The 24,741-nt window shown below is 55.6% G+C and overlaps 7 protein-coding genes across 7 annotated transcripts; 2 read left to right on the forward strand and 5 right to left on the reverse strand.

Annotated features, from left to right (window-relative positions):
• Window positions 1-1,180: 1,180 nt before the first annotated feature.
• Cla4 (serine/threonine protein kinase) lies at window positions 1,181-4,111 on the forward strand (the record flags this gene model as incomplete). The annotated part of the gene is made up of 2 exons (XM_003850071.1): window positions 1,181-3,136; window positions 3,190-4,111. The coding sequence occupies 2 exons, from the start codon at window positions 1,202-1,204 to the stop codon at window positions 3,700-3,702; spliced, it is 2,448 nt and encodes an 815-aa protein (XP_003850119.1).
• Window positions 4,112-4,737: 626 nt separating this feature from the next.
• On the reverse strand, window positions 4,738-5,565 carry MYCGRDRAFT_95325 (uncharacterized protein; the record flags this gene model as incomplete). The annotated part of the gene is made up of 1 exon (XM_003850237.1): window positions 4,738-5,565. The coding sequence occupies one exon, from the start codon at window positions 5,563-5,565 to the stop codon at window positions 4,738-4,740; it is 828 nt and encodes a 275-aa protein (XP_003850285.1).
• A 2,793-nt stretch (window positions 5,566-8,358) lies between these two features.
• MYCGRDRAFT_101063 (uncharacterized protein) lies at window positions 8,359-8,877 on the reverse strand (the record flags this gene model as incomplete). Its single annotated transcript, XM_003850236.1, has 1 exon — window positions 8,359-8,877. One exon carries the CDS (start codon window positions 8,875-8,877, stop codon window positions 8,530-8,532), a length of 348 nt encoding a protein of 115 aa, XP_003850284.1.
• A 155-nt stretch (window positions 8,878-9,032) lies between these two features.
• On the reverse strand, window positions 9,033-10,800 carry MYCGRDRAFT_75046 (uncharacterized protein; the record flags this gene model as incomplete). Its single annotated transcript, XM_003850235.1, has 2 exons — window positions 9,033-9,519; window positions 10,441-10,800. Coding segments are annotated over 2 exons (846 nt in total), but the record flags the coding sequence as incomplete, so codon positions are not given.
• Window positions 10,801-16,612: 5,812 nt separating this feature from the next.
• MYCGRDRAFT_95327 (uncharacterized protein) lies at window positions 16,613-17,494 on the reverse strand (the record flags this gene model as incomplete). The annotated part of the gene is made up of 1 exon (XM_003850234.1): window positions 16,613-17,494. The coding sequence occupies one exon, from the start codon at window positions 17,492-17,494 to the stop codon at window positions 16,613-16,615; it is 882 nt and encodes a 293-aa protein (XP_003850282.1).
• A 481-nt stretch (window positions 17,495-17,975) lies between these two features.
• MYCGRDRAFT_45907 (uncharacterized protein) lies at window positions 17,976-19,125 on the forward strand (the record flags this gene model as incomplete). The annotated part of the gene is made up of 2 exons (XM_003850072.1): window positions 17,976-18,203; window positions 18,259-19,125. 2 exons carry the CDS (start codon window positions 17,976-17,978, stop codon window positions 19,123-19,125), a joined length of 1,095 nt encoding a protein of 364 aa, XP_003850120.1.
• Window positions 19,126-22,856: 3,731 nt separating this feature from the next.
• Window positions 22,857-24,056, reverse strand: MYCGRDRAFT_95329 (uncharacterized protein; the record flags this gene model as incomplete). Its single annotated transcript, XM_003850233.1, has 1 exon — window positions 22,857-24,056. The coding sequence occupies one exon, from the start codon at window positions 24,054-24,056 to the stop codon at window positions 22,857-22,859; it is 1,200 nt and encodes a 399-aa protein (XP_003850281.1).
• Window positions 24,057-24,741: the final 685 nt, after the last annotated feature.

Genomic DNA, 24,741 nt, shown 5'->3' on the forward strand with positions numbered 1-24,741 from the left:
GTTCCAAGATCTGCCACCACGATTCAGAGAGACATCTCGGAGTGGCTACGGTAGCCCGTCGTACTCACGGGTATTCGCATGCCATGGAGGGACACGCGTGTATAACCAGGGAAGAGCTTGTCAATACATGAACGGAGAAGTCTCGTGGTTGTTATCGGCTTCGTCCGCGCAGCGCGGGTCAAGTCATCATTTGCCATCAAGCCCCTCGAGGTGTGGACCTGAGTCAGGTAGTGTTGAAGATGACTTCACCGTGGCTTGCTAGCAGGATCGTCAGCAGTGTGAAGCAGGATGAAGGATCATGCTATGGTGCTTGTTCGGGAAGGCGCAGCTTTGTCGACGGCCACATGACAGGGTGAGACTGTCCAGTGCGAGGTGAAGTGGTCGAATCGGACACTTCATTGGGCGTGTAGAACTCTACAAGGATAAAGGGACAGGAAAGGGAAAGGGGTCAGAAATCGAATCCGCTCTGGCGCTAGTCTAGTTCTAGTTCTACCGGCGATGAAACATCTCCTCCAGTGTGCGTGTAGTAGTTCTAGTAGTAGTGTTAGACGACTCCCTATCCCCTCTCACCAATACCTTACCTCTCTCGTGGAAGCGAGACAATAATAGGGAGAAACACTGCGAGTGAATTCCGCCCTTTTGTGCCATCGGTCCAGAGTTGTCCGCCATTATTGTCGCTTGTCCCTCCACAAGGGAGCTTCCCGTTCGCGAGGCCACCAACACCCCTCCATCGACATCCCTGGCACACTGATCAAGACCCAATACCTGGAAACCGAGGGCGGCAACCGGCAACTGAAGGCTGATCCGGGATTCCTTCGCACCGCGCTCGCCTCACGACAACAAACTTATATTGCTTTTCCACGCGCCCGCACTGCGACCACAGCGACCTCACAACGACCACGACGCCGCATCGCAGCACCGACATCATCACTTCGCAAGCGCCGGCCTTTGGCGTAGTCGCCGCTCAGCATTGTTGCGACAGTAGCTGGCAAACATGGCGCAACCAAACTCGTAAGTACCGTGTTTCTCGTTCGTTCGGTGGCAGGTGGTGGAAGATGGCAAGGCGGCGTGAGGGGTACATTTCCAGCGGCGGCGCGGTCGTGACATGTGGCAGCGGCAGCGGCAGCAGCAGACAGTGACTCTCAGGATGAATGTGAATACATATTGACTCTAGGGCAGAATCTACCGACCTGATCAGTTCATGAACCCAGGCCCCGCGCCTCGTCCACCGACCGACCGACCAAAAGTCGCACTTACACCTCAGATCTACAACACCCACAATCTCAGCGGCGTGAACAACGGCTCTGCCAATCCGATCAGCTCATCCACACCAACGCTCGGCCGATCAGAGACGAGCAATGGAGAGTTCACCGTCGTCAAAGATGGCTGGGCAAAGGTCAAAGAGGAGGGAGGTGGATTCATGAAGGCATTCTGGACCGACCGCTTCCTCGTCCTGCGCGAGAAACAGCTGGATTTTCTCAAATCAGCCACAAGCAGCAAGACCGCCAACACAATCCTCCTCCGCGACGTGTCCCACATCACACGCTCGGACAACTACCCTTTCAGTGTGGAGCTCACTCGAGAAGGGAACAAGATGTGGATTCTGAAGTTTGACACCGACACTGAAGTCTACAACTGGATGGACAGCATATACGACCGATGCCCTAGCATGGGCGGCGTATCGCACCCGACGGGATTCTCACATCGTGTCCATGTCGGCTTCGATCCTGTCACGGGAGGCTTCGTCGGTCTGCCAGTGGAGTGGGAACGCCTTCTCAAGGGCTCTGCTCTGACCAAAGACGACATGGCGAAGAACCCGCAGGCTGTCATGGAGGTCCTGCAGTTCTACACAGACAAGCTCGCCACGCGCCAAGATGAGCCGAAGATGTTCGCGCAAACCCCCGGCGGCGACAGCAATAGAGAGAAGCAGCTTGGCTACTCAACAGGACACAGCGTCGCTCCACCACGACCTCAGCCACCGTTCGGCCGACAGGAGAGCTACAGGTCACCTGGAAGTGCATCGGGCAGCGCGCACGGACGAGACCAGTCTAGCGATAGATATGGTGGACAAAAGACTTCGCCCCAAGCCGAGGAAGAGCGTCGTAAGAGGCAGGAGGAGAGCAGGCGGCGCGAAGAGGTAGAACAGAGACACGAGGACGAACGCAGGACACGTCAAGAGCAAGAGGATCGCGAATACAACGACTCCATCCCCAAGTCCAAAGTGCCTCTTGCGAAGCAGGAGATTGGTGGTGGTTTCGTTGGCGAATCTGCATCGAGGGACGCCAGCCCAAGCTCGAGATATAACGCTTCTCGGCCTGCACCGCCCGCGCCCTCCACAAGCAAGGGCGGACAACCCGGCAGTGCGATCCCAATTCGAGGGTTGCAGGCGCAACGTCCTGCTCCGGCACCTCCGGGTTCCTCCAATGGCTCTTCCACATCTCCGTCGAAGAAGCCGGGTGCGAACGGCTCCTCGCCATATGCTGTGAAGCAGCCTCCTGGTCAGTCACAGCCAAGGAGAGAAGATCAGAAGCCACAGACTGCCGGCCCTACACATGGCGCATCGCCCAGTCAGGGGCAAGTGAAGCCACTCAACGTCGCAACCAAATCTCCCACAGGCGCACCAAAAGATGCAGCCATCAAGCAGGCCGAGGCGGCGCTTACCAAGAAAGATCCCACCGAGAAGCAGAAGGAAGTTCGCATGAGTGCCATGTCCGATGCACAAGTGATGGACCGCCTTCGCTCAGTCGTGACCCTATCCAACCCTCTTGAGAGCTATAACAAGCAGAAGAAGATTGGCCAGGGTGCTTCAGGCTCCGTCTACGTGGCTCGCATCCGTGAGAGCGCTCCTAGCCAAACCGCAAAGGATCTGATCAAGATGTACGGACCTCGCGCTCAAGTGGCTATCAAGCAAATGGATCTTCGATCGCAGCCACGGAAGGAGCTCATCGTGAATGAGATCATCGTCATGAAGGAGAGCCGACACGACAACATTGTCAACTTCTTGGATGCCTTCCTTCAAGAGGAGACGTTCGAGCTTTGGGTCGTCATGGAGTTTATGGAGGGCGGTGCACTGACCGACGTCATCGACAACAACGCCTCCATCTCCGAAGACCAAATCGCAACGATTTGCTACGAGGTGAGTCTTGTCCATCGTCGCCATCTCATCACATACTGACCACCCCTTCACAGACCTGCAAGGGCCTCATCCACCTCCACGCCCAAAACATCATCCATCGCGATATCAAATCCGACAACGTCCTCCTCTCCGCCCGCGGCAGCGTCAAAATCACCGATTTCGGCTTCTGCGCGAAGCTCACCGAACAGCGCTCCAAGCGCGCCACCATGGTTGGCACGCCGTACTGGATGGCGCCCGAAGTCGTCAAGCAGAAAGAGTACGGCAGCAAAGTCGACATCTGGTCGCTCGGCATTATGGCAATCGAAATGATCGAGTCCGAGCCGCCGTATTTGAATGAGGAGCCGCTCAAGGCGCTGTACTTGATTGCGACGAACGGCACGCCGAGACTGAAGAAGCCGGAGAAGCTGAGCAAGGAGTTGAAGGCTTTCTTGAGTGTGTGTCTTTGTGTGGATGTCAAGTCGAGAGCCACAGCGGAGGAGCTTGGACGACACGAGTTCTTGCAGCATGGCTGCTCGCTCGCGAGTTTGAGTGAGCTTTTGCGATTCAGAAAGGGAGGTGGGCATTAAATCATCAGAGGATGATTTTTGTTCACATTTCTTCTCATACTGGATTCTCCGGAGTTGGAGGTTTGGAGACGACCGGTCACCGTGGGTCTGCGGCAAGGTTGGCGGCGTACGGTCGAGGTCACGTGCGGTCGCCGACTAGTCCGGACCGCGATTTTAATGTCTTTTGCGCTCGCGCTGGCAGGGGAGGGCACGGGCCTGCATTTTATGATACCACTTTCGGTTTCTTGTCACTTCACTTCCGCTGCGAGAAGGTACTTGCGGAGGATGGAGGGCGTTTTGGGGATAGGGATTGCTCAGGCGGAGGTTTTTGCGCGCGTGGCGGATTGCGTTGGGAGGAAAGAGCGAGGACTTCAGGAAAAGAATGGATGATTAAGGAAAGGAAGGATGAAGATTCTGAGGAGGAAAAGGCCACCTGGCGTGAGGGCACGAGATGCAGCGAAGACCAACGCAACGCAGGCAGGACTTAGCCGACGATGAGCTATCTCGGAGTGGAAGAAGGGCTGCTCGGGTGGAAGTTGGTGCGGTGGTGGATATCACGATGGAGGAAAGGAGACATGCGAAGGAGGATGGGAGGCAAGATTGACGCTGGGACTGGTTATGAGGTGCGTAGACGAATGGAATGACAATACGTTTTCATGGATGCTGGGAGGTTTTCATCGAGGTTCATTTGGGTGGCTATTCCGCTGCTTGAGTGGTCTTCGAGCTTGTGCTGCGCCTGTCAAAAAGCTGGAGAGGCTGATCTGGGTACGTCTTCTTGGTGATCGCTTTTGGTTGATGAGGCGCTGACGCTGATGCTGAATGCTCCAGTACCTCCCTCGATCTGGGTTCTCTTGCGCTGCTGCGCCTTCATCTACTTCAGCTGCGCTCCTTTCAAGCGGGCTCCAGCGTCGGCGATGTCGATCTCGTATCATGTCTCTTTTGCTTCGTCATGATCTTCTCTGCGCCTGATGGTGCTGATATGCTTGGTCACTCCTGCACCACCAACTGGACTTCTCTGGTGGCTCCTTTTCTGGTCTCACCTCGCTCCGTTGATCCTCATTTCGATTGCTCTTCAGCCGACTGGTTCTCCTCCGGGCGCTTCTCGACAATCTCCTTGCCTTCCGGGCTACCCGCATCCGAGTGCTTCTCGTCCAGTACTTCTTTTGGCGCAGACTCGCGCAGGACCTGAGGCTTCTTCAGCGTGCCACGTTCGCCCCGCTTGATGGGTTCAAGCGGGGCGTCGTACCCATAAAGGTAATCCACGCTGATCTGGTACTCTTCCTCATGGCCCGAGAATGCAGAATTGTCGAGCCAATCTGCAAAAGTCCCGAGCGTGCAGTCTCCATGCATCTCAACGACGTCGAGGAAACGCTCGCTATCATATGGAGATGTGGAGTTGCAGCTGACGGATTTGAAGTACCCCATAAGGGGTTTGGAGTCGTTGCCTGCGCCTCGGTGGCATTTGACACGGCGCCACGATGCTTCGCGTGCTCTGAGCCCCTTCGGCGCTGTGCTGATCGCTGGATGTCTGAAGTCGATGGAGTAAATGAAGTCCGCCTCCTCATTTGCTCCTTGGCCCCAGCATTCGAAGACCTTCTCTTGTACTGCGAGGAGCCACACGATGGGCGCTGACTTCGGAAGGCTGACTCCATCATATGATGGATTGGAGTCGCCAAACATCAGCTGCTGCAGCTTGCACGAGCCGATAAGGACGTTATTGAATGCTCGCGAGACACGGTGGCAGGGCGCAAGTGACCTAAGCGGTTCCGTAGACGCGCTTACGCCTTCGGGTCTCTCAAGCTGGTCGATAATAGCGGTATCTGCGCACTGCAACAAGATATTCTCAAGCAGCTCTGGCACGGCGAAGACTTTGGCGCCGGCCATAGCTGGCGTGATACTGAGGGTGTCGGTCCCGATGCGTGTGTAATGCGAAAGTTTGAGATGTGAGAGTCGATGTCGATGTCGATGTCACGAAGGTGACACAAACGGAGCGAACGGAAGGGTAACGAAGAAAGCGTAGGAACCGCCGCTAGGCTGGATTGGTAATGTCACATGTGAGAAGCTACGAAGTGAAGCAGAGGGACATCAGACTTGTGATTCTCGATACACCTTCGGACCATAGAATAAGGTAGGGAACTGATCATGGCCTCCGTGTCCGCTTGGGCGTGATTTCATTCCACATGCATGCTGACCTCACTGTCTAGTGTCGTGCCGACTGCGTGCCATAGTCATTGCACTCGGGCGATCTCTCGCGCCTTCACTCCCTCCCTTCCACCAGCTGTACTATCAGCTTTCCCACTACGATTCCAACGTCTTGCGCTTTTCTTCAGTAGTCTCACTCGCGGCAGGCTTCGGCTCAAGCCAGTCCTGTACCCGCTGAGATCCTTGTGCGGTCAGCTTGTATCAAGCCAACGACGAGAGCAGCACCTGCGGGTCATCCAATGTGCCACGATTGTAGGTTCTGTGGTTCTTTGCTGCGTCTTGATGGAAAGCCTGAACCCTAACGTCATCGATGTCGTACTCTTTCATGCGATCCGACCATGCAGAAGCGTGCAACCAAGTCTCGAAGTCGCCGAGCGTGACGTCTGCATGGACCAACAGAACGTCCTTGGAGTTCAGGGTGTCGAACCCCTGAGTATCAGCTTCCCACACGATTGACATTCCTCCCAGAATGTACTCGAGTCCGTCCATTTCCTTGCCAATGAATTTGACGTGCCGCCACGATGCTTCGGGGTTGTCGTGTCCTTTGCTACGTTTGTCGCCCGTTGCCTCTCCAGTACGCTGAAGGAAGAAGCCATAGGGCAAGGCTGTTAGACCTGTCGACATCGATCCTCCTAGTGTGAGTGCTAGCCAGCGTGCCGGTCTGAGCGACGCAAAACGGGAATCGTTGTATGCTGGACTGCCGTCGTACATCAGATGCTGTAACCTGCGCGATCCTTTGAGTGTGCTGCGAAATTCTTGCGAGACACGATGGCAGGGTGCGAGCGTCATGAGCGGTTGTAGAGCTGGGTCGTCGCGCAAAGGCTTGTCGTCCTCCTCGATAATGGCCATGTAAGCAAGCTTGACCAAGACATTCTCCAGCAACTCCGGAAGAGCGAAAAAATTAGCGGCCGCCATGGTGGATGTGGTGCTGTGGGTGTTGAGTGACGGGATTGAGAGGTCGATACTAACCTTTGAATGGAAAGGGAAGGAAGTGAAGTGGATTTCAGGTTGCAATTGAAAGTACGAACCAGACGACAAGTGAGAAGGAAGGGATGTATGCTCCGTCGCGGCTTCGGATGCACCTGTTCTCTGCATACAACACACTCTGCCAGTGCACATTCTCGGTGGCGGCTTCGTCTTTCGCTGAGGCAAAAGTTTATGGCCTGGAGCCATATCTGCAAGCCGCTACTTTCAGCCCTAGAGGAGGGACTTGTACCAATCGTAAAGTTGCCCGAGTGTAACATCAGGACCGCGTACAAAGGTGCTGCCGGTAGTCGCTTCCCATTCGCACTCTCCATTGTGGTACGAAGAACGGACGTCCTTCACCGAGAATCGAATCACCTCTACCTTCCTCGCTGGCCCACGAAGCACCCTCGCCCGCCGCCAAGACGCTTCAGGAAAGCCCAGACTGCTACCGGAAAACTTCTCGTATGCCAGGAACCGTGGGCAGTCTCGATCTTCGACGCGGTCCGGAATCGAGACAAGTGGCAATGAAAAGTCGATCTCTCGGTCGTCAACCCAGTCCTGCTCGTCCTTTCCATCTGTCGCACTCCAGCCCTCCGGATCGTCATCGTGTCGCACGTTGTCCGCGTAGTCTGGCAAGTTTTGCGTGTCAAGTATAACGGAGTCGAAAGGAGCTCCAAGGTGCTGGGTCAGTAGCCAGCCTACTTGAAGTCGATGTACGGTGGGTGCCCGCTCAATGCCCTTGAACATGATCTTCTGCATCCGAGCGGTCTTCAGAGCTGCGCTGAAGGTATGATTGATCAAGTGCAGCGGAGCCAGTGAAGCCAGAGGCTGCAGCTCCCGTGGGCCTCTTTCCTTTTCGGCCAAAGTAGCCAGCTCAACGAGGATGTTCTCTAATAACTCTGGCACAGCGAAGACTCTACCAGCGGCGGTAGCAGGTCTGGGTATGGTCGAAAGGATGCCCGTCACTGCGGTCCGTGCTTCGGCTCCGCAAAGGCTTGCCAGCAGAGTTGCGGTCTTGGCTGCCTCTTCGGCGGCTTTTGCTGCAGCGTTTGCAACTTGAGCGGCGGTTCTGGCGGCTTTGATTGCGGCTTTGGCTGCGGTCTTGACTGTCGAGAGGTCGGACATGGTCGCGCTGTCTTGAAGGCGGTGAAGCTGAATTCATGTGGTAGCTATCAATCAGAAGTGCGTCAATACCAGTGTCGATGGTGAAAGTGGATGTGAGTTTGCGGCGATGTGCGTTGTCGGTCGGCGGAGGTTGAAGACGTGGAAGTAAGTGCTGAACGGAAGATCTCCTTGCCTCTGATCTGGTTGATGCAAGCGTAAAGCTGCGGTGGTTAACGTCAGAGTTTCGATGTCGTGGTGTTAAAGTTGATGCCGAGTCGAGAAATGAGAGACAAGTGAAAGGTAGAGAAGGGAAGGCGCAGACAGATGCTAGTCCAAAACGGACGACGAGTTCTGAAGTGAAGTGTTTGCACACGCAAAAAGTGCCTGACGTGTGTAAGATCAGATGTAAAAGTATTTATTCATCGGTGAAGTCTGCCAATGCTTACAAAAGTTCGCTCAGGGTATCAACCACGCCAACCTCCAACTTCCCGCCAATCTCCTCTTCAAGCTCAGCCCACATCAAGTATTCCCAGGGTGCACCGAATCCCTCCGCTCACTCGCGCAAGCGAGAAGATGCTACCTCCTATTCGAAGGCGGCGGTGGCGGCGGAGGAGGCTGTCCATACCCATAACCCGGCGTACCCCGTCTATACAATCCCTGCTGCTGCTGCTGCTGCTGTTCTTCCTGCTGTCTCCTCCGAAACTGCTCTCCCTGCGCCTGCTGCTCCTGCTGACGTCTCCGCTCTTCGTGCTGCATCACCGCCTCCGTATCCCTCATCGCCTGCTCCCTCACGCCCATTGGTTGATGCTGTTGCTGCGGCGGCGGGCCAGGTCGATGCTGCGAGAACGGCGAGTTGAATTGTGGAGGCTGCATCGGCTGCGCGCCGCCGCGAGGATAGGCGCCCTGCTGCTGGACTTGTTGCATTTGCTGCTGCTGGCGCTGACGCTCCATCTCTTGTTCTTGATGGCGTTGGTCGTGATGTCGCTGTTCTTGCTGGCGATGAGCATTGAATTGTTCGTTGCGTTGACGTTCGGCGCTAATGGCGTCGAAGCGCATGCGATAATCGGCTTCTTCGCGGTCGCGGCGTATGGCTTCCTCGCGACTGTGGTCGTTGGCCGGGCCACTGGGGAAGCGCGGCATCATATTAGGATCACCGGTGATGGAGCTGTTGTGGGAGTGAACTGCACGATTCTGGGCGGGAGGAGCTTGCGAGAAGGGTGGCGGTTGGTGGGACGCGCCGTATGGATTGTTGTGAAGATGACTGGATGGTGGTGGTCCACCCATGGCACCTCGCTGATCTCTTGACCCTGCAGGCTGTTGTGAGTTCATCGACGAAGTTCTCGAGTGACCCATCGCGTGTGGTGGCGGCGACGGGTTGCCTCGGCTGTTCATCGAGCTCATCATCGAACTCCTGTGGTGCGGGAAGTACGGCGCTCGACCATCTCTGTCCAACGGAGCATTCGGCGGACTAGACTGACTTCCTTGGCCACCAAGGACGCGCGACTGCCAGTCCTGCTTGTGAGGCTGTGGTGGCTGCTGCATCGGCGTGGCATTACCGGAGGAGTGCTCGTGCTTGAGACCAGGTGCGGGAGTCGTCGAGCCTTGCTGTCCAAACGAGCCGCGATGGAAATGTCCTTGCGGCATGGTAGGCTGCCCGAACGTCTCACGTCGCGATGGAACAAGATTTGAAAGCCCCTGTGGTGTCGAGGAGCGTGGCGGGTATGGACCTGGTGCTGGTGAGGCGACACGAGTCGGTGCAGATACAAGGCTTTCACGCTTCATCGGCTTGGTCTCTTCGGGCTCGGAGTTGAGGATCGACAGCAAGTTGGAGCGCTTCGGCGGCTCAGGAGCAGGAGTCGACACGGTCGAGGGTGCCGGATTCGAAGGGTGCTGCGGAGGAGCAGAAGTCATGGCAGATGGAGGACGAGAATACTCTAGCTTTGGCGAAGGTTGATAATGCGGCCGACCACCAAAAGATGATAGCGGTGCATTGCCCATCGGCAGCATGCCGGAAGGACTGAAAGCCGGCATTCGTCCCATGCCCTGGCCCAGGAAAGCATTCCGTGGAGGCGTGGGTCCGCGCTCTTCCAACATCGACTTTCGATCTCCTGCGGGTGCCGGGATCTGCTGCTTGGCTGGTGAACCATGTGTGTGCGGAACGCCCTGCCGAGGCATACGATCCTCCATGCGCACATCTCGCACATCATCGTACTGTGCTTGCATGCGGAGTGCTTTCTCCTGTTCGCGATGCAATTCCTGCATGTAATGGTGATCAGGCGCGTTGGACAATGTGCGAGCAGGCTGTGCGGGTGGCGGCTGGCTTCGAGGCGGCACAGAACTGGTTTCCTGTGCCATGCGGAATGCAGAAGTTGGCTGCATACTCGGTCGCGGCTCAGCACGAGCATCCGACAAGAAGCCCAATCGGGAGCCAAGCGGATGCCCCAGGCCGCCACGAGGATGCGCAGGATTCTGCATGGGCGGAATCACAGGGTTCGACGCGGGTGGCATGGGTCCCGGTATGGCACGCGGTGCAGGGACAGGCGTGCCCTGTGCGGAAGATACGTATCTTGGCTTGGGCGGGAATTGAGGCGGTGAGTTGTGCTTCGGCATGGGAGCTTGCGAAAGCGACATTGGCTCGTCCATGTCCATCGCATCCTTCTGTGGGGCAATCGCACGTGGAGTGCTGGCTTGTTGAGGATTGTCGTACTTGCGCTTGACGATAGGTGTAGGTGTGGGAGGTGGACCGAGATCTTCTCCACGCTCGCGACGGACGTTGGCGTTGTTCGCTGCATCTTCGAGATCAGATCTACCGCCCTCAATCTGGCGCGAATAATGGTTCTTAATCATAGTCTGTGTTTTCGTGCCCATGTGGTTGGCGATAGCTGCAAAGTCGGTGCCAAAGTGGGCGATGTACTTGAAGAAGTCCGTCTGTTCCGGTACAGACCAGTAGCTGCTAGCACTCTGCTTAGGAATGGGACCAGTCGGTCTGCCTCGTTCAAGGTCATCGCCAACTCCGGGCTGCATACAATAGCCGTCGTGGGTGTAGACAGCTTGGGCCTCAGGAGGAGGGTGCATGGCTTGATGACTGGTGTGGAAACCAGTCAGCAAACTTGCTTCTTCCAGACTGGGCGCCACCGGGCGTTCTTCATTCGGGATTGCAGTCGGTGCGGCAGCCAAAGCTGCGAGCTGTTGCGTCTTCGCCTTGCGACCAGGCTTGCCCTCGCCGGCAGCTCTTCGCTGCTTCTTGGCCGGCTTCTCGCCGGTAGCGTCATTGTCTTGCCTTGAACCAGGACCAAGCTTCTTTGCTGGCGACGGTCCTCCAAGAGCTGCCTTGGCTTCCACTTCTTTCTCGCCAAAGGTGGTCGGCGCTGCAGCTCTTTTCGGACGTCCATTTTCATTGGAGGCGACGACATCCTCAGTCCGATTGAGGTCTGCCATGAGCGCTGACCCTCTAGATGGACGACCCTTGCCACCTCTGCCACCACCACGTCGCCCTTTGAACCTCTTGGCACGGTTGTCTCTGAATCTGCCGTCCCATTTATTGGCGTAGTAATGCGCGATGCAGTCCTTGTAGGTACGATTCGGTAAAAGAGAAGCGATCTCGCCCCACTTCTTGGGAGTATCCTTGAAAGCCGCAATGAAGATTTGCTGTTCAGCCTCAGTGAAGTCGTCGGTAGGCGGCTCGTACGAGAACACCAGCGTGAGCGATTCGGGGTCCCGGAGTCGGTTGGAATTGAGCAGAGCGGTGCGTGCAACCAACTCCTCGGTCAGTTGATCCGGCAGTCTGGCCTCCTTCTCCATGTCGGCCTGTACCTTCTTCGCCTCTCGATCGAGTTTCTCTTGTTCGATCCTGGCGGTCTCTTCAGATTGCTTCAGCACCTGCTCGATCTCATACTCGCTGCTGAATTTGTGAAGACGTCGTCCTTCCATCCGTCCCTCTGCGAGTGGAGTGACGACCGGGCCCATTGTTGTGTCAAGTTCAGGAACGGGTTCCATCGATTGCTGTCGTTCAAGCTTGTCTTGCTCCTCTTTCACACGGTCCAGCTCCTCGCACTCTTCTCGCCAAAGTCGATAATGCTCTTCGAATGTGCCAAGCTTGTCCTCTTCGATCTCTTCCTCTTCTTGCAGCTCATCCTCAATCGCACCCATGACTTCGGGCATTGCATCGGCCAAGCTCTTGACATTGTCTTGGAAGATGTCTGTTGTCTCGAATGGCTGCCGATCCTCCTTCTTGATCAGATATGGAAGGCGAACGACCACAGGACTGCGTCTGCGCAAGCGTCGAACATCCTTGACATCGCTCTGCTCCTTGATGGCAACATCAGTCACTTCATCCCCTCCATGAGGTGTCGAGATCTCCGGACCATCGTCACTTTCAGACGACTGAGCAGTAGGCCGGACAGTCGTTCGAACAGGCTCTGTTTGGCCCTCATCAATGTCCATATCGTCCTCGCGGAACTCATTCTGTCGCTGCAGATCCTTGGTAGAAAGTCGCGCCAGACGGGCAATGGACTCCAATGGCGTTGTCGCTCGGTACTCGCGAGCACTGAGGTCAACCATCTGTGATTTAAGCTCGCGCTCCTTACGCGCGTGCTTTGCTTCCAAGAGAGTTGCATCTTCCTCTGCATCTGCTTCATCCAGCTCGTCATCTTCGCTGCTGGTGTCAATGAGCTCCGCCTGCTCTTCCGGAGCCTTGCCGAAGAAATTCTGCCGTGCAGAAGGTCCATCTGTGATTGACTTGCGCTGAGACTGGTCGTCATCGATGCTCATCTTGTCGTCAATGCGTGATCGAGAGGTCATGCCCGCAGGCGGTGCGTGAGAAGGTTTTTGCTCCTGACTCTCCACCCTCTTTTGCATCTCGCCGAACGAACCTCGTCCGTCGTTGAATGATGACTGGCTAGTCGGTCGCTGCTGCTGCCGCTCCTCGCCATTGGCATCTCTCTTGGAAGGTATCACTGGGCCAGCCTTGTCCGTATGCGCTGGAAGACCCGGTCGCCTCCATTCGTAAGATCGATTGCCCGGGAATTGATTGCCCTGGAATTGACCCCATTGAGGATTTCTTGGACCACCGAAAGGTGCTGTTGGTGCGATTCTTTCAGTCATTCGCTGTTGTGCCTGCATGTTACGCTCGTTCGGTCGGGACATCATCGCCGGAGCTCGAGCAGCCTTGGGCGCTGTAGGAATCGCCGCGGTCGTCAGCTTGGGTGAAACGCTGAACGATTGCTTCCGCGGTCCAGAAGGAGCTGATGGTGGTGGCGTCGCAGCTCTCTGTGGAGCACTCTGATCTTGCACTCCTGAAAAGCCTCCCGTCTCTGATCGTGCGGGCATCATTGGTTGTCTTGGCGACATGGCAGACTGAGCTGATGGATTGCGCATAGCTTTGGGACCAGTCGGTGCCGCGATATCGCCGAAACGGGATGATGGCGCAGGATTTGGCGAGATGGACTGTGTCAGGTGCGGTAATGATTGGCGTGTAACATTGGGCGAAGGCGGGACGGTTACAGAGGCAGACTGCTGGCCTTCGCCACGATTCATGGCATTTTGATTGCCAATGGTCTCCAACGATCGTACACCATGCAGCCTGTTGGCCGGAGGAACGACAGCATCCATCTCAAGCGCGCGAGGTGCTTTGGGTGCGGTAGGTGGAGGACTTGCATGGAAGGCCTTGGGGGCCGCTGGTGCAGCCTTTGGCGCTGTAGGAGCGTTAGCCGGCGGCGCTGGCGCTGAAGACGTTGCTGTTGATTGGATTGGCCTGTCGTCACCGATGGGCTTCTGCTCCTGCGCTGCAGGCTGCTCAGCTACAGGTGGCGCAGGTTTGGCTTCAGGCGTGGGCTTTGGAGGTTGTTGCGGCTGGCTGTTTGCTGCAGTTGGAGCAACAGAGAAGCTGAAGGCTGGTACCGACGGCGGCAAATGTATTGACGGCGACGATGCGCGAGATCCATATCTGTTGGCGGTCGTCTCGGCGCGGCCATTAAGATATGCTGGTGTTTCCGGTGGTGGATCTCTCCGACCATCGCGAGACATCGTTGGAGAAGCCTGCGAAAGAGATGGTCTTCGAATAGAAGTGTCAGCACCTGCGCTCTCTAGAATTGCCAGTCTCTCGGGATTGATGGGCAGCGCCTGTGAAGGCTGATATGCCGCAGCGGGACCAGGTCCATTATTGCTAATTGTTCTTGTGTCTGCTCGTCCCGGTGGAAGGTCTCTCCTGAGGCGGTCGGAATCTCGCTCTCGGTCCATCCAGTCATTCCTGCGATCATCCTCCCGACGGTCAAAACGCCGCTCATCTCTCCGATCGGTTACTGGCTCTCGACCTTCCCGTGACACATCCCGACCGAATCTTGGTGGCGGACTACGCTCACCTCGACGGATCAGATCTGGTCGGTCATCAAGTGGTGGTCGTCGTCCACCGCGAACCGCAGGTCCAAAGTCTCCTCGGCCACGACCTCGTCCAAATCCGCCTCGAAAGTTGGAAGTCGTTGCTGAGAAGGGAGGATTGTCGGAGTATGTTGAAGTGGCAGAAGGAGGTCCGTCGCGGGAGTTTCGTCTCACAGGTCTTGTATCGATATCGCGAGGAGGGAAGTCGTTGAACTTTCTTGGTGGCGGAGAGCGTTCGCGTGGTGGAGGTGATCTGTCTCGTCGGTCCGGGTAGTCTCGCTCGCGAAATGGTCTTGCGCGGTCACCACCGCTACCGAGCGGCGGCGCATCACGGAGCGTTCTGGGAGGTCCGCCAGTATTTATTGCGCTTGGTGGAGGTCCGCGCGGAGGAGGTCCGTCGAATTGAGATCGGGGTCCTCTTGGCGCATCTGCGCCTCGAGGTGGCGGACCGGTATGTCTGCCGTCAAATACATTCGCGGCCGAAGGTCTTCGGTCTGCAAATCGCGGAGGTGAGCGCGAACGGTCAGCCGGTCCTCGATAACCCGACCCATTTCTATACGACATGACACGCCAGGCGCCTCGGGTATTCTTCGGTGAGGTCCTGCAGATTACCGCATTGGCTGGGAAAGCGGACTTCGGTGGTCGACACCCAGAACAGGGCGCGTTGGATGACTCGTCGATACCGCGACGGTGATCTCGTGCGATTTGTTTTCGATGTCGTGGTTGAAAGATGGCTCCACTTTAGTGTCTTGGATTTAAGCTTTCCAATTAGACTTTGCAGGGGACGTGCGTTTTGCGGGCGGGAGAACCGAAGCCAGCCCAGCTGAGAGGAGCCTGACCTGAGGAGAAGAGATGAGGGCAACGCGAAAATGAGCGACGATGCTGACTCCTTCCTCGAAAAGGTCCGGAAATCGTGCCGGTCAGGATGTGGTGTGTCGAAAAGGATGATTCTGAAGTGGCCGCCCTCGGTGAGCCGCTGGGATCGGTTTCGTGGAATCCAGGGACGTGGTCGTGCGAAGTCCTCCGACCGGATTTCCTCTCGCGATTTCTCGGTGGCGCCCAAGGAACAAAGACAGCGGACGAACCAGAGTGATGTTCGACACGCGATGGAAGAATTGAATGTCGGCTTGGCGTGATTGAAGCAGGGAGTCGCAAGACGGAGTGAGGACGATGTTCATGTCTACAGGTGAGAGCATGATGAGCATCGACAGAGAAGGCACACGCACACACACGCATCGTCCCGCCTAGCCTTGCTTTGCAGAAGCCTCAGAACATCGGCAGCATGGGAACCGGGCCAGGATCTAACACAAGCCACGGGAAAGACAGCCACACCAGGATCCACGCCAATCTGGAACTTCGTTGTTGATGTCGATGATGATTGGTCCATTCACTTCGATGGCACTAGTTCTGCAGGCTTGCCGAGAGCCCGTCAGACCGTTTCGAATGATCCTAGCATGGAAAGGCAGGGTACGCGGTGACATGCCGTGCCAGTCACACGCTGTGGGCAGGAGATGTGTGTGCTACATTTAAAACGTACATCCCAGTACATAGTCGTTCTGCTGCAAATATCACACACACAGCATGACCACTCTGATCGACTGACGATGATGAATCCCCTCCGATGAGCGGGTCGACAAAACTCTGCATCAGCCAGCGGCACCATGGTTTATGGGACCATGATCCATCACATCGCCATGCATGCGCTAGCCTGAAATTCTCCCCAGTCCAGTCGCTCCGAGCGGATCGACCAGCTGGCAGCCGCCCACGCAAGGATTCGCGACCACGGTCGGGCGGTGCAATGTCGTAATGCTTTCTGTCCCTGAGCACCCTGCAGGTGCGCGCGTGGTGTGTGAGAGAATGATGCGGATGGCAGCATGTTTGTCTCCTCTGTCCCATCATCACGCTGTGCTCTCCCGAGTGAACCGTCTGTGTGACTCCGTGTATGGCATCTGCACCGCATCTCACGGGTCTCGTACCCGCTGTTCCTGGGTCCGACAGAGCGGAGTGTTCCCTCACGCCGTTGCAAGGCTCGGCGCCTCCCGATGCTGGCGTGCGATGTTTCGCTTTTTGGCGGGGATTGGTCACTTGGAGGAATCTTGACTCTTTTGCTCGATACTGACGACTTCCAAGGACTTCTTGTCGTGCATGAACGAAACATAGCTTTGAAGGACAGGTGAAATGGTTTCGTGCAGAGTCTCTAATCAATCTGTCTGTCGGACACAAGGAGATGTCGGTCTGGCAGTAGCGCACATCTCCTTCAACAACATTTAACATTCCCGAGTCATCAAACCCTGTCGAGTTCCTCAATCCCCTGTCCCTGCGACAGTTCAACATTCGAAACGATATCGTGCACACCCTGTGCAAAGGCATCATGCTGCTGTCCAACTGATCGAAAAAGCAACCATTCCGCCACACATCGGACGTACTCTCTCTTATTTCCTTCATTGACCAGAGCAATACGACTATCCTCGAGCAAATCAAAGACTTCGACAGCTCCAAACCTCTCACTTTCGATCGAGAATGTCAGACCTGGCGGAATCTCTTTCTCCAACACGTTCACGATCATGTCATGTCGCTCGAGGTCGAAGAGCCTCAGATCCTCCATCAAATCCTCAAACGCGATGTCGACAGCTTCAACAAGAAGCATTCGACGAAGCACCGCTCTCGACAGCCGAACAGGAAGCGTCACCTTGGCACGAATAGCAAGTCCGACCATCTTTCCAGCGAACCTGAATACTGGCAAGTGCTGTGGGTTGAGACCGGAGTATTCGCTCGGATGCATCACTCTGCCGTCCGCTGGAGTCGGCGCGAAGAGCGCGAGGTTCGGGTCGAACATCTGAGTGAACACTGCCGCGAGCCATTCTGATGGAGATTGTGACTCTCCCGTGGTATCGCCTCGGAAGAAGATCTGTAGATCGGTCTGCTTCATATCGGAGCCGCTGGTGTTGTACAGCTTTTGGTATAGATCGAGGAAAGCCTGGTCGCGGCGGATGTCCAGCCGCATCTTGTAAGGCATACCTTGGTGGACAGTCAAGGCTTTGGCGTCCGAGGGGTGGACTTCTCGCGGAGGGGTGTGGACATCGTTGTGAGAAGGGGTGTTTCCAACTTTTGGGCCTGGGCTGTAATCTCCCGTGTTGGCGCGTGGGTCATTGTTGTGTACTGGCATGGTTGTAAGGGAGGAAGCGGCGATTGCCTTGACGTCTCTGATGAGGAATGGAAAGAGAAACACTGTACCGTAGTCATGCTGGAGGCATGGAGGCCATAAGGTAGATCATCAAGGACATTGTTGCCTTGCCTGATAGAGCAGGCAATATTCCGTGCCGGTAAAACCCCAAGGCTTCTGCTTTTTGTGTTTCGATCGTAACTTCCGATCGTTCTGGCCAGTAATTGCATGTTACGATAATTTCCTGCAGACTCCAAGTCCACGATAGATGCCACGGCGTATAGCATGTCTTGAATATGGGTATTCGTCCAACGACCTTAGGGTTGTTGGGGTCGTTAGGGTTGTAAAGAAAGAAGATCGGCTTGCCGAGCCGAGCTCCTTCCGAATTTAGCGCGTTTCTGCAACATTTTTCGCGTGGTTCTGAAGACGGCGAACCACGACATCGAGAAGATGAGATGAATTTGAACATTTTTCTCGGCCAGCAATGGCCTCACATACCACTGAAACATCAGCAACAGCTCCGACAGGTGTCGCTGATGCAGTGCTCAAGCCTTCGGACCCGGTGCCTGCTGACGCCATCCCGGTGAAGGGACTCGACTTTGATGCCTTCAAGGATCGAGACATCACAGTCGCAGAGCTAGTGGATCACCTGAAGCATGTTGGATTCCAGGCTACAGCGATTGGGCAAGCGGTCGAGATTGTCAATGGAATGGTAGGTGGCGTCCTTCATGCCTTTCCTCAAACATCATATTCACATATCTCATCAGAAAGACTGGCGCGACCCCGAAACCAACGAGAAAACTACAATCTTCCTCGGCTACACCTCTAACCTCATCTCCTCCGGCCTGCGCGAGACTCTCCGCTGGCTAGTCCAACACCACCACGTCTCCGCCATCGTGACCACCGCCGGCGGCGTTGAAGAAGACTTTATCAAATGCATGGGCCAAACCTATCTCGGATCCTTCTCCACTCCAGGAGCCGCCTTGCGCGCAAAAGGCATGAACCGCATTGGAAATCTGGTCGTGCCGAACGATAATTACTGCCACTTCGAGGACTGGATCATGCCGATTTTGGATACCATGCTGGAGGAGCAGGAAGCGTCGAAGTCGAGTGAGGAGCCTCTGCACTGGACACCTAGCAAGATCATCGCTCGGTTGGGAAAGGAGATCAACGACGAGAGTTCAGTCTACTACTGGGCCTACAAGAATGATATCCCTGTCTTCTGCCCGGCTCTGACGGATGGCAGTCTGGGCGATATGCTGTACTTCCACACCTTCAAGTCCTCACCAGCGCAACTCTGTGTCGACATTGTCGAGGACATACGGAAGATCAATACCCTCGCGGTGCGAGCGAAGCGCACGGGTATGATTGTACTTGGGGGCGGGGTCGTCAAGCATCATATTGCGAATGCGAATCTGATGCGCAATGGAGCGGAGAGTGCGGTGTTTGTGAACACGGGGCAGGAGTTTGATGGGAGTGATGCCGGAGCGAGACCGGATGAGGCGGTCAGTTGGGGCAAGATCAAGGCTGATGCGGCGAGTGTGAAAGTGTACGCTGAAGCTACGGTGGCTTTTCCTTTGATCGTGGCGGCTACTTTTGCGAAGGTCAGGGAGACTGTGGGTAAGACGAGTTGAGCAGTAAGAATGAGACTTGGCAGATGCTCAAGTAATGTTGTCAGACCTTCATAAATCCTCTCCATCGTTCTCTGCTATGTCAGCCTGAGGCAGCACTCATGGCTGCAAAAGTTCGGCTCAAGATCACCAACTAGCGGACCCTTGTCCGGCGAAATGTGGGGCAATGTTCGCGCTAGCATGTGAGAGGCCTCCAAGCTCCATCACGCGTGAGCTGCTGTGTCTTCGACTCCTCTGCTGCCTGTCACTTTTGTTCAACACTCATATCGACTTCAGCTTGCAGGGAGAGATAGACCACCTTACAACGACTTCAACACATTCACTTCGCCTCAGCCCTCTCAACTGAGCTCCTTCACCACCGGCAGAACGTTTACCGCCGAGACGGAGCTATCAGTCACATGTGAAGACAATCACAAGGTCGGAGCTCTTGTCCGACAATAATTCATGCGTTTGCTTGCTATTGTCGGAAAAGGACGACGGCGGTAGAGAAATTCTTCTGACTTGCGACTAATGCAAGCAACCTTCATCAACTTTTCCCATCCTTCTTGGTACTACCGTCTTCGACTTCTGGTACCAGCGGACAACTCAGCCTTGGTCACTGCAGTATCTCGGCCCACTGCCTTTTCTCACCTCCACAGACAGACTCAGCTTTCGACTCACCAATTATATCCACATCACCAGCCATCATGGACGCTCCAGATGAGCTCCCTCCACCTCCTCCGCCCGCTTTCGACTTCACCGCCGGCGGTATACCTCCACGACCTGCAATCCTCGCTCATGCTCCGACAATCATGCCGAATCCATTCGCAGCAGTTCCAGTCCCAGTCCCGCAAACCTCATTCTCTCAACAGACCGAGAGCTCACAAGATCCGGAGCCAGACTCCGAAGACAACTCCAACAGCGAGCACGACGAGAGTGAAGACGAAGAGCCACGACCATCTCGATGGACGCCAATCATAGAAGACAAGTCGGAGCCATGTGCAGATGAGCTGGCCTACATCGCCAGTCGGGAAGAGCACAGTGCGATGGATCATGCATACTGGGAGAAGGAGACATTCTTCGAGCTCAACGATCCTGATCTGGTTCCTCTGGAGAGTGGTCGGATTGACTGGCTTGTCCAAGGTGTCAATGGTACCAAGGAGAACCCCAACAATGAAGTCTGCATGCGTTCTCCTATCGTGCGTATTGCAGGACTGGACTGGCAGATCAAGTTCTATCCCAAGGGCAACCAATCTGAGTACCTAAGCGTCTATCTCGAGTGTGTGAGCATGCTCTCACCCGACTACGCCGAGACCGAAGACTTTCTCGATCCACCATTCCCATTCCTCAAGGGCACCGAACAGACCAAGAAGCGTCGCTCTGTGGCAGCTCAGATATCCGTCGTCATGTACAATCCTGCCGAGCCGCGTGTCTACGAAGTTCAGACCGAAGCTCATCAATTCCACAAAAAGCAAGCAGACTATGGCTGGCTGTACTTCACCCGCTATCCTCGTTACGACTTCCATGTTCGCCAGCACACCCAACGACAGGCCATCCTGCGAGACGATAAGCTTGCGTTCAAAGCATACATTCGTGTCATCCAAGATCCCACCGGCAGTATGTGGGAACACAGCGGCCGTTTACCAGATCAGATCACCTCTGTCACGGGTCTCAGACCCTTTACCAAGTCTCTTCAGTACATTGCCAGCGCTGTTCCGTTGCTTCACTTCTCTCCTTTCCGCAAATTCGTCCAAGATCTGGAACCAAACACCCGTGTTGCACAGTGGCTGCAACCACTTCTGCTGAAGATGTACACTCGGAAGAGATCTGCGAGCTATGGTTCGCCTGGCACAGTCTTCGAGGGAGACGTCATGGAAATGCTTTGGAAAATCTCCATCGCCTTCCACGAGTCGTACGATGGCGAAAAGCAAGCGATGTGGCATGCTCTCGTTGGCCGATTCCATGCGGAGGGAGGGTCTGCTTGCGGCACGAATCGACTCAACACCAAAGATTACCCTTCAATACAAGCTGCAGTGAACGCACATCCGAAGATCATTGAATGTCCGCAATTGTTGACATTGGAACTGCAGCGCCACGAACACGACAAGAAGGCTCGCAAGTGGCAGAAGTTGACCAACAAAGTTCAAGTTGACGACCACATCGAAGTCAACGGCGTTCGATACACCCTCTTTGCATTCATCACGCATTGTGGTCACATCACATCTTCCCGCTACAATACCTATGTCCGTCCGCGAGGCATCGGAAAGGGCTGGTACGGGTATCAGGATGCGCTTGTGACTCGATTGACCGAGAAGCAAGCTCGAGACAGACATTCGGGCTCGTCCGCCAATGACGGTCTTCCGAAGACACCAGATGAGAAGATCGAGAACGGCTACGACTCCCCCTTCAGCGAGTTTCATGAGCCACGCAGTGAGGTCACCTGTGCGGTCATGTACGTCTGCGACAACATTGCCGACGACACTTTCAACGCTCCATCCGTGGAAATGTGGGTGCCACCATGCCTCATCAAGCCCGAACAGCTCACTCTCGCACTCGCTCCCGACCAGCTCCCAAAGACGGCCATTCACGAGGAGTTCCCCGACCTCCCTGCAGCGATGTCCGACCGAACTGAAGTCGACACTCCCGAACCCGAATCTCAAGCCGACGACCTCGCGGCGAGCATCTCCCGTGCCGCCGGCGCCGACACTCCCGAGCCAGTCCTCATGGACGGCGAAGACACCATCATGCGCGACGCCGACGACTCTTCCATCTACTCGATCGAGACCCTCGACGCCATCCCCGCGACATCTGACACTGACCTCGAAAAGGGCACAGTCGCCTGGCTCGGCCGCGCCTACTACGAAGGCCACTGGCGCGATCGCCTCTACCACGGCGGCGGCCACCTGATTGCCACCAACGGCGACGAGTACCTCGGTCGCTTCCACAACGGCCTCCAACACGGCTACGGCAAGATGATCTACGCCGGCACAGGCGATATCTACGAAGGCGAGTGGGCGGAAGGTCGCCATCACGGCAAGGGCAAACTGACGGAAGACGCGACGAAGAATGTCTTCGAGGGGAGTTGGAAGGAGGGTAGGAAACATGGTGAGTTCGTGCTCAAGGGCAATGTCACCGAGGAGGATAAGAGTCAGTGTACGATCTGCTATGATCGGGAGATTACTACGGCTTTCTATGATTGTGGGCATGTGGTTGCTTGCAGGGAGTGTGCGAGCGTGATTGAGAATTGTCCTGTTTGCAGGAGGAGGGTGGTGGCGCGGCTGCAGCTTTATGGGGTGAAGCTTTTGGCTGGATAGAGAATGGGAGGACAAGGTTTCGATGAGTCGAAAGAGTCACAGAGAATGAACATGACGATGGATTAAGCATGGGCATGCTCTCGGCATATGACACGACTGCTGTTCAGAGGAGGAGCCCGAGCTGTCCTACCAGACTGCCTTCACGTTAGTTTAGCGAGCGTTTTTGATAAGCTTACGATACCCACACGATACGAATAATGGAATGAAGCCCATATCACAAGCACCCGAGAACAAGTGAACGTCTCGTCAGTGCTCTCCCATCCGTCTAAGCCAACCTCGTGTGATCGTACGCCACTCTTCATTGAAAATATACACATCCTGCAAAAGACCGAACTCCCATCATGATAAACGAAGGCATGTGAGGGTATTCGATAACAACAAACCCGCAAAGCAAGCGAGCGAAACGCAATTCTTCCACTGTCGACCGCAGGGCAAGCCTCCTCAACCAGAAACCTGTCTCGCCCCAGTCCTCGCCATGATTTTCGCCCTCGCGATCGCCATCCTCTCCTCTCTCGCCTTGTCCTCGCCTTTCACCTCAACAGCTGTCAACGTCACGGCTGCCAACTTCGCGCGTTCAACAGCAGGAGCACTAATCCTCGCCCACGCCGCGCTCGGCTTGAACTCATCCTCCTGTCCTGTCCCGTCACTTCGTTTGCTCACCTTGATCGCCGTAGCCGGTGAGATATTCTCCTTCGCCACTGTCGGAGGAGAACGTCGTGCAGGCCGCATCGCCAGAGGTCGAACAGGAACCGGTGAGCCAGTGAGGATATTTGGACGTTCCCAAGTTGAAGGAGATGAATCAGGTATTGTCGGAAACTCGAACTTGACGCAGTCGTCTTTGTCTGCGTCTTTCGGAGGTGGTGGGAGTGGGTGGTCTTTGATCTTCGGAGATCGCAGGGGTGAGTCGGCGCGAGTTTCTCGTTCGGGCGAGGGTGGTTGGAGACCCATTGAGAGAGCGACGGAAAGGGTGTCTTGCGGGAGAGTATTGATGCTGAGTGCTCCGAGAGCGTTGGACGGGAGGACCGGCGGAGTGGAGCGAGTGGGTTTGGGCGATGTTGGACTTGGGACTGGTTTTGCTCGGGAGAGGGTTGAGGATGTTGGTGGTGATGGTACTTTTGAATCTGCTGTTGTTCGTGTTTGGAGGTCTTGTAATCGCGGTCTTCGGCCTGGTGCGGGAGTAGGTCCTGGTGGTGTCTCATTTGATGTGTTGTTGTCGCCCAGGGCGTCCTTCTGTGGCTCTTCGACCTTGTCCCTCGCTCGTCGTGACCTCAATACTTCTGGCTCAGGCTTCTCTGCTCGACGATATCCCGATGTTCCGAACGCCCTCTTGCTCCGCACCAGCTCCTCGACTGCGGTCTCCTTCTCTGCATTAGCTGTCTGTAGTTGTTCCTTCAATTGCTTGAGCTGATCCTGGAGCTCTGCGTTCAAATTTTCCAGTCGCTTCGTCTTTTCTTGTTCCTGCCGAAGCTCATCTTCCATTTCTGTGCACTTCATGTCCTTCTCCCGAGCAAAAGTCTTTGCCATTTGCTGCTTCTTCACAAGCTTTCTCAACTCGCGCTCCGTCTTTTCCCTGTATTGTTCGTATTCAAGCTTGATGTTCCGCTGCTCCGAATCGGAGTGCGAGTCTGACAAGTCCTGCATGATGTCTGCTTCTTCCTTCGCTATATTCGTCCTGATCGGTGTGCCTGTCTTCCGCTTCGCCGATTCATCGCGCGCCTGCTCCAACGCTGCCGTGAGCTTACTCCTTCCTCTTGGCTTCTCAGACGAAAGCGGCTCGTCTGCTGTAGACTTAACGAAAGGGCTCGGAAATTTGCCAGGACAGTCATCTGGTATGCCACTCTTGCTTTTCCCAGCTCTTTTCCCTTCGTTGTCCACCACTCCATCTCCGAAGGACACATTCTTGCGCCGCGCAGCAGCAGTGCCTGGCGTCATCAAGATGCCTTTGGTCGGAGAGACCAGTGGCTCTGCATCTATCACATCCTCCACTCGACCTATCGTTTGCGCGTCGTTGGTGCTCCTAGGCCGGACCATCGACGGTCTCGCGTTCGGTCGAGGCTTGCCATTTTCGGTATTCGAGTGTCGACGTGGTGCTTTCGCTTGGACTGTCGCTGGCGTTCCGAATAGAGCATGCTTGAATGCGCGTACTGCGAAGACTGGTGCAGGCGTCTCCGGTGGCTCTGCATTGCCAGTCGTACTACCTGCATCTATGCCAATGTCAGCTCCGCCAATGCCTGCCTTTTGGTGGGGTATGCTCACCTGCAACCTCTTGCACCTTTGCTCCCGCAAGCCAATGAAGCATTGTTGGATGTTCGCTATACATGCAGCA

This window comes from Zymoseptoria tritici, chromosome 8, assembly GCF_000219625.1.
Source record: "Zymoseptoria tritici IPO323 chromosome 8, whole genome shotgun sequence".
Lineage (NCBI taxonomy): Eukaryota > Fungi > Ascomycota > Dothideomycetes > Mycosphaerellales > Mycosphaerellaceae > Zymoseptoria > Zymoseptoria tritici.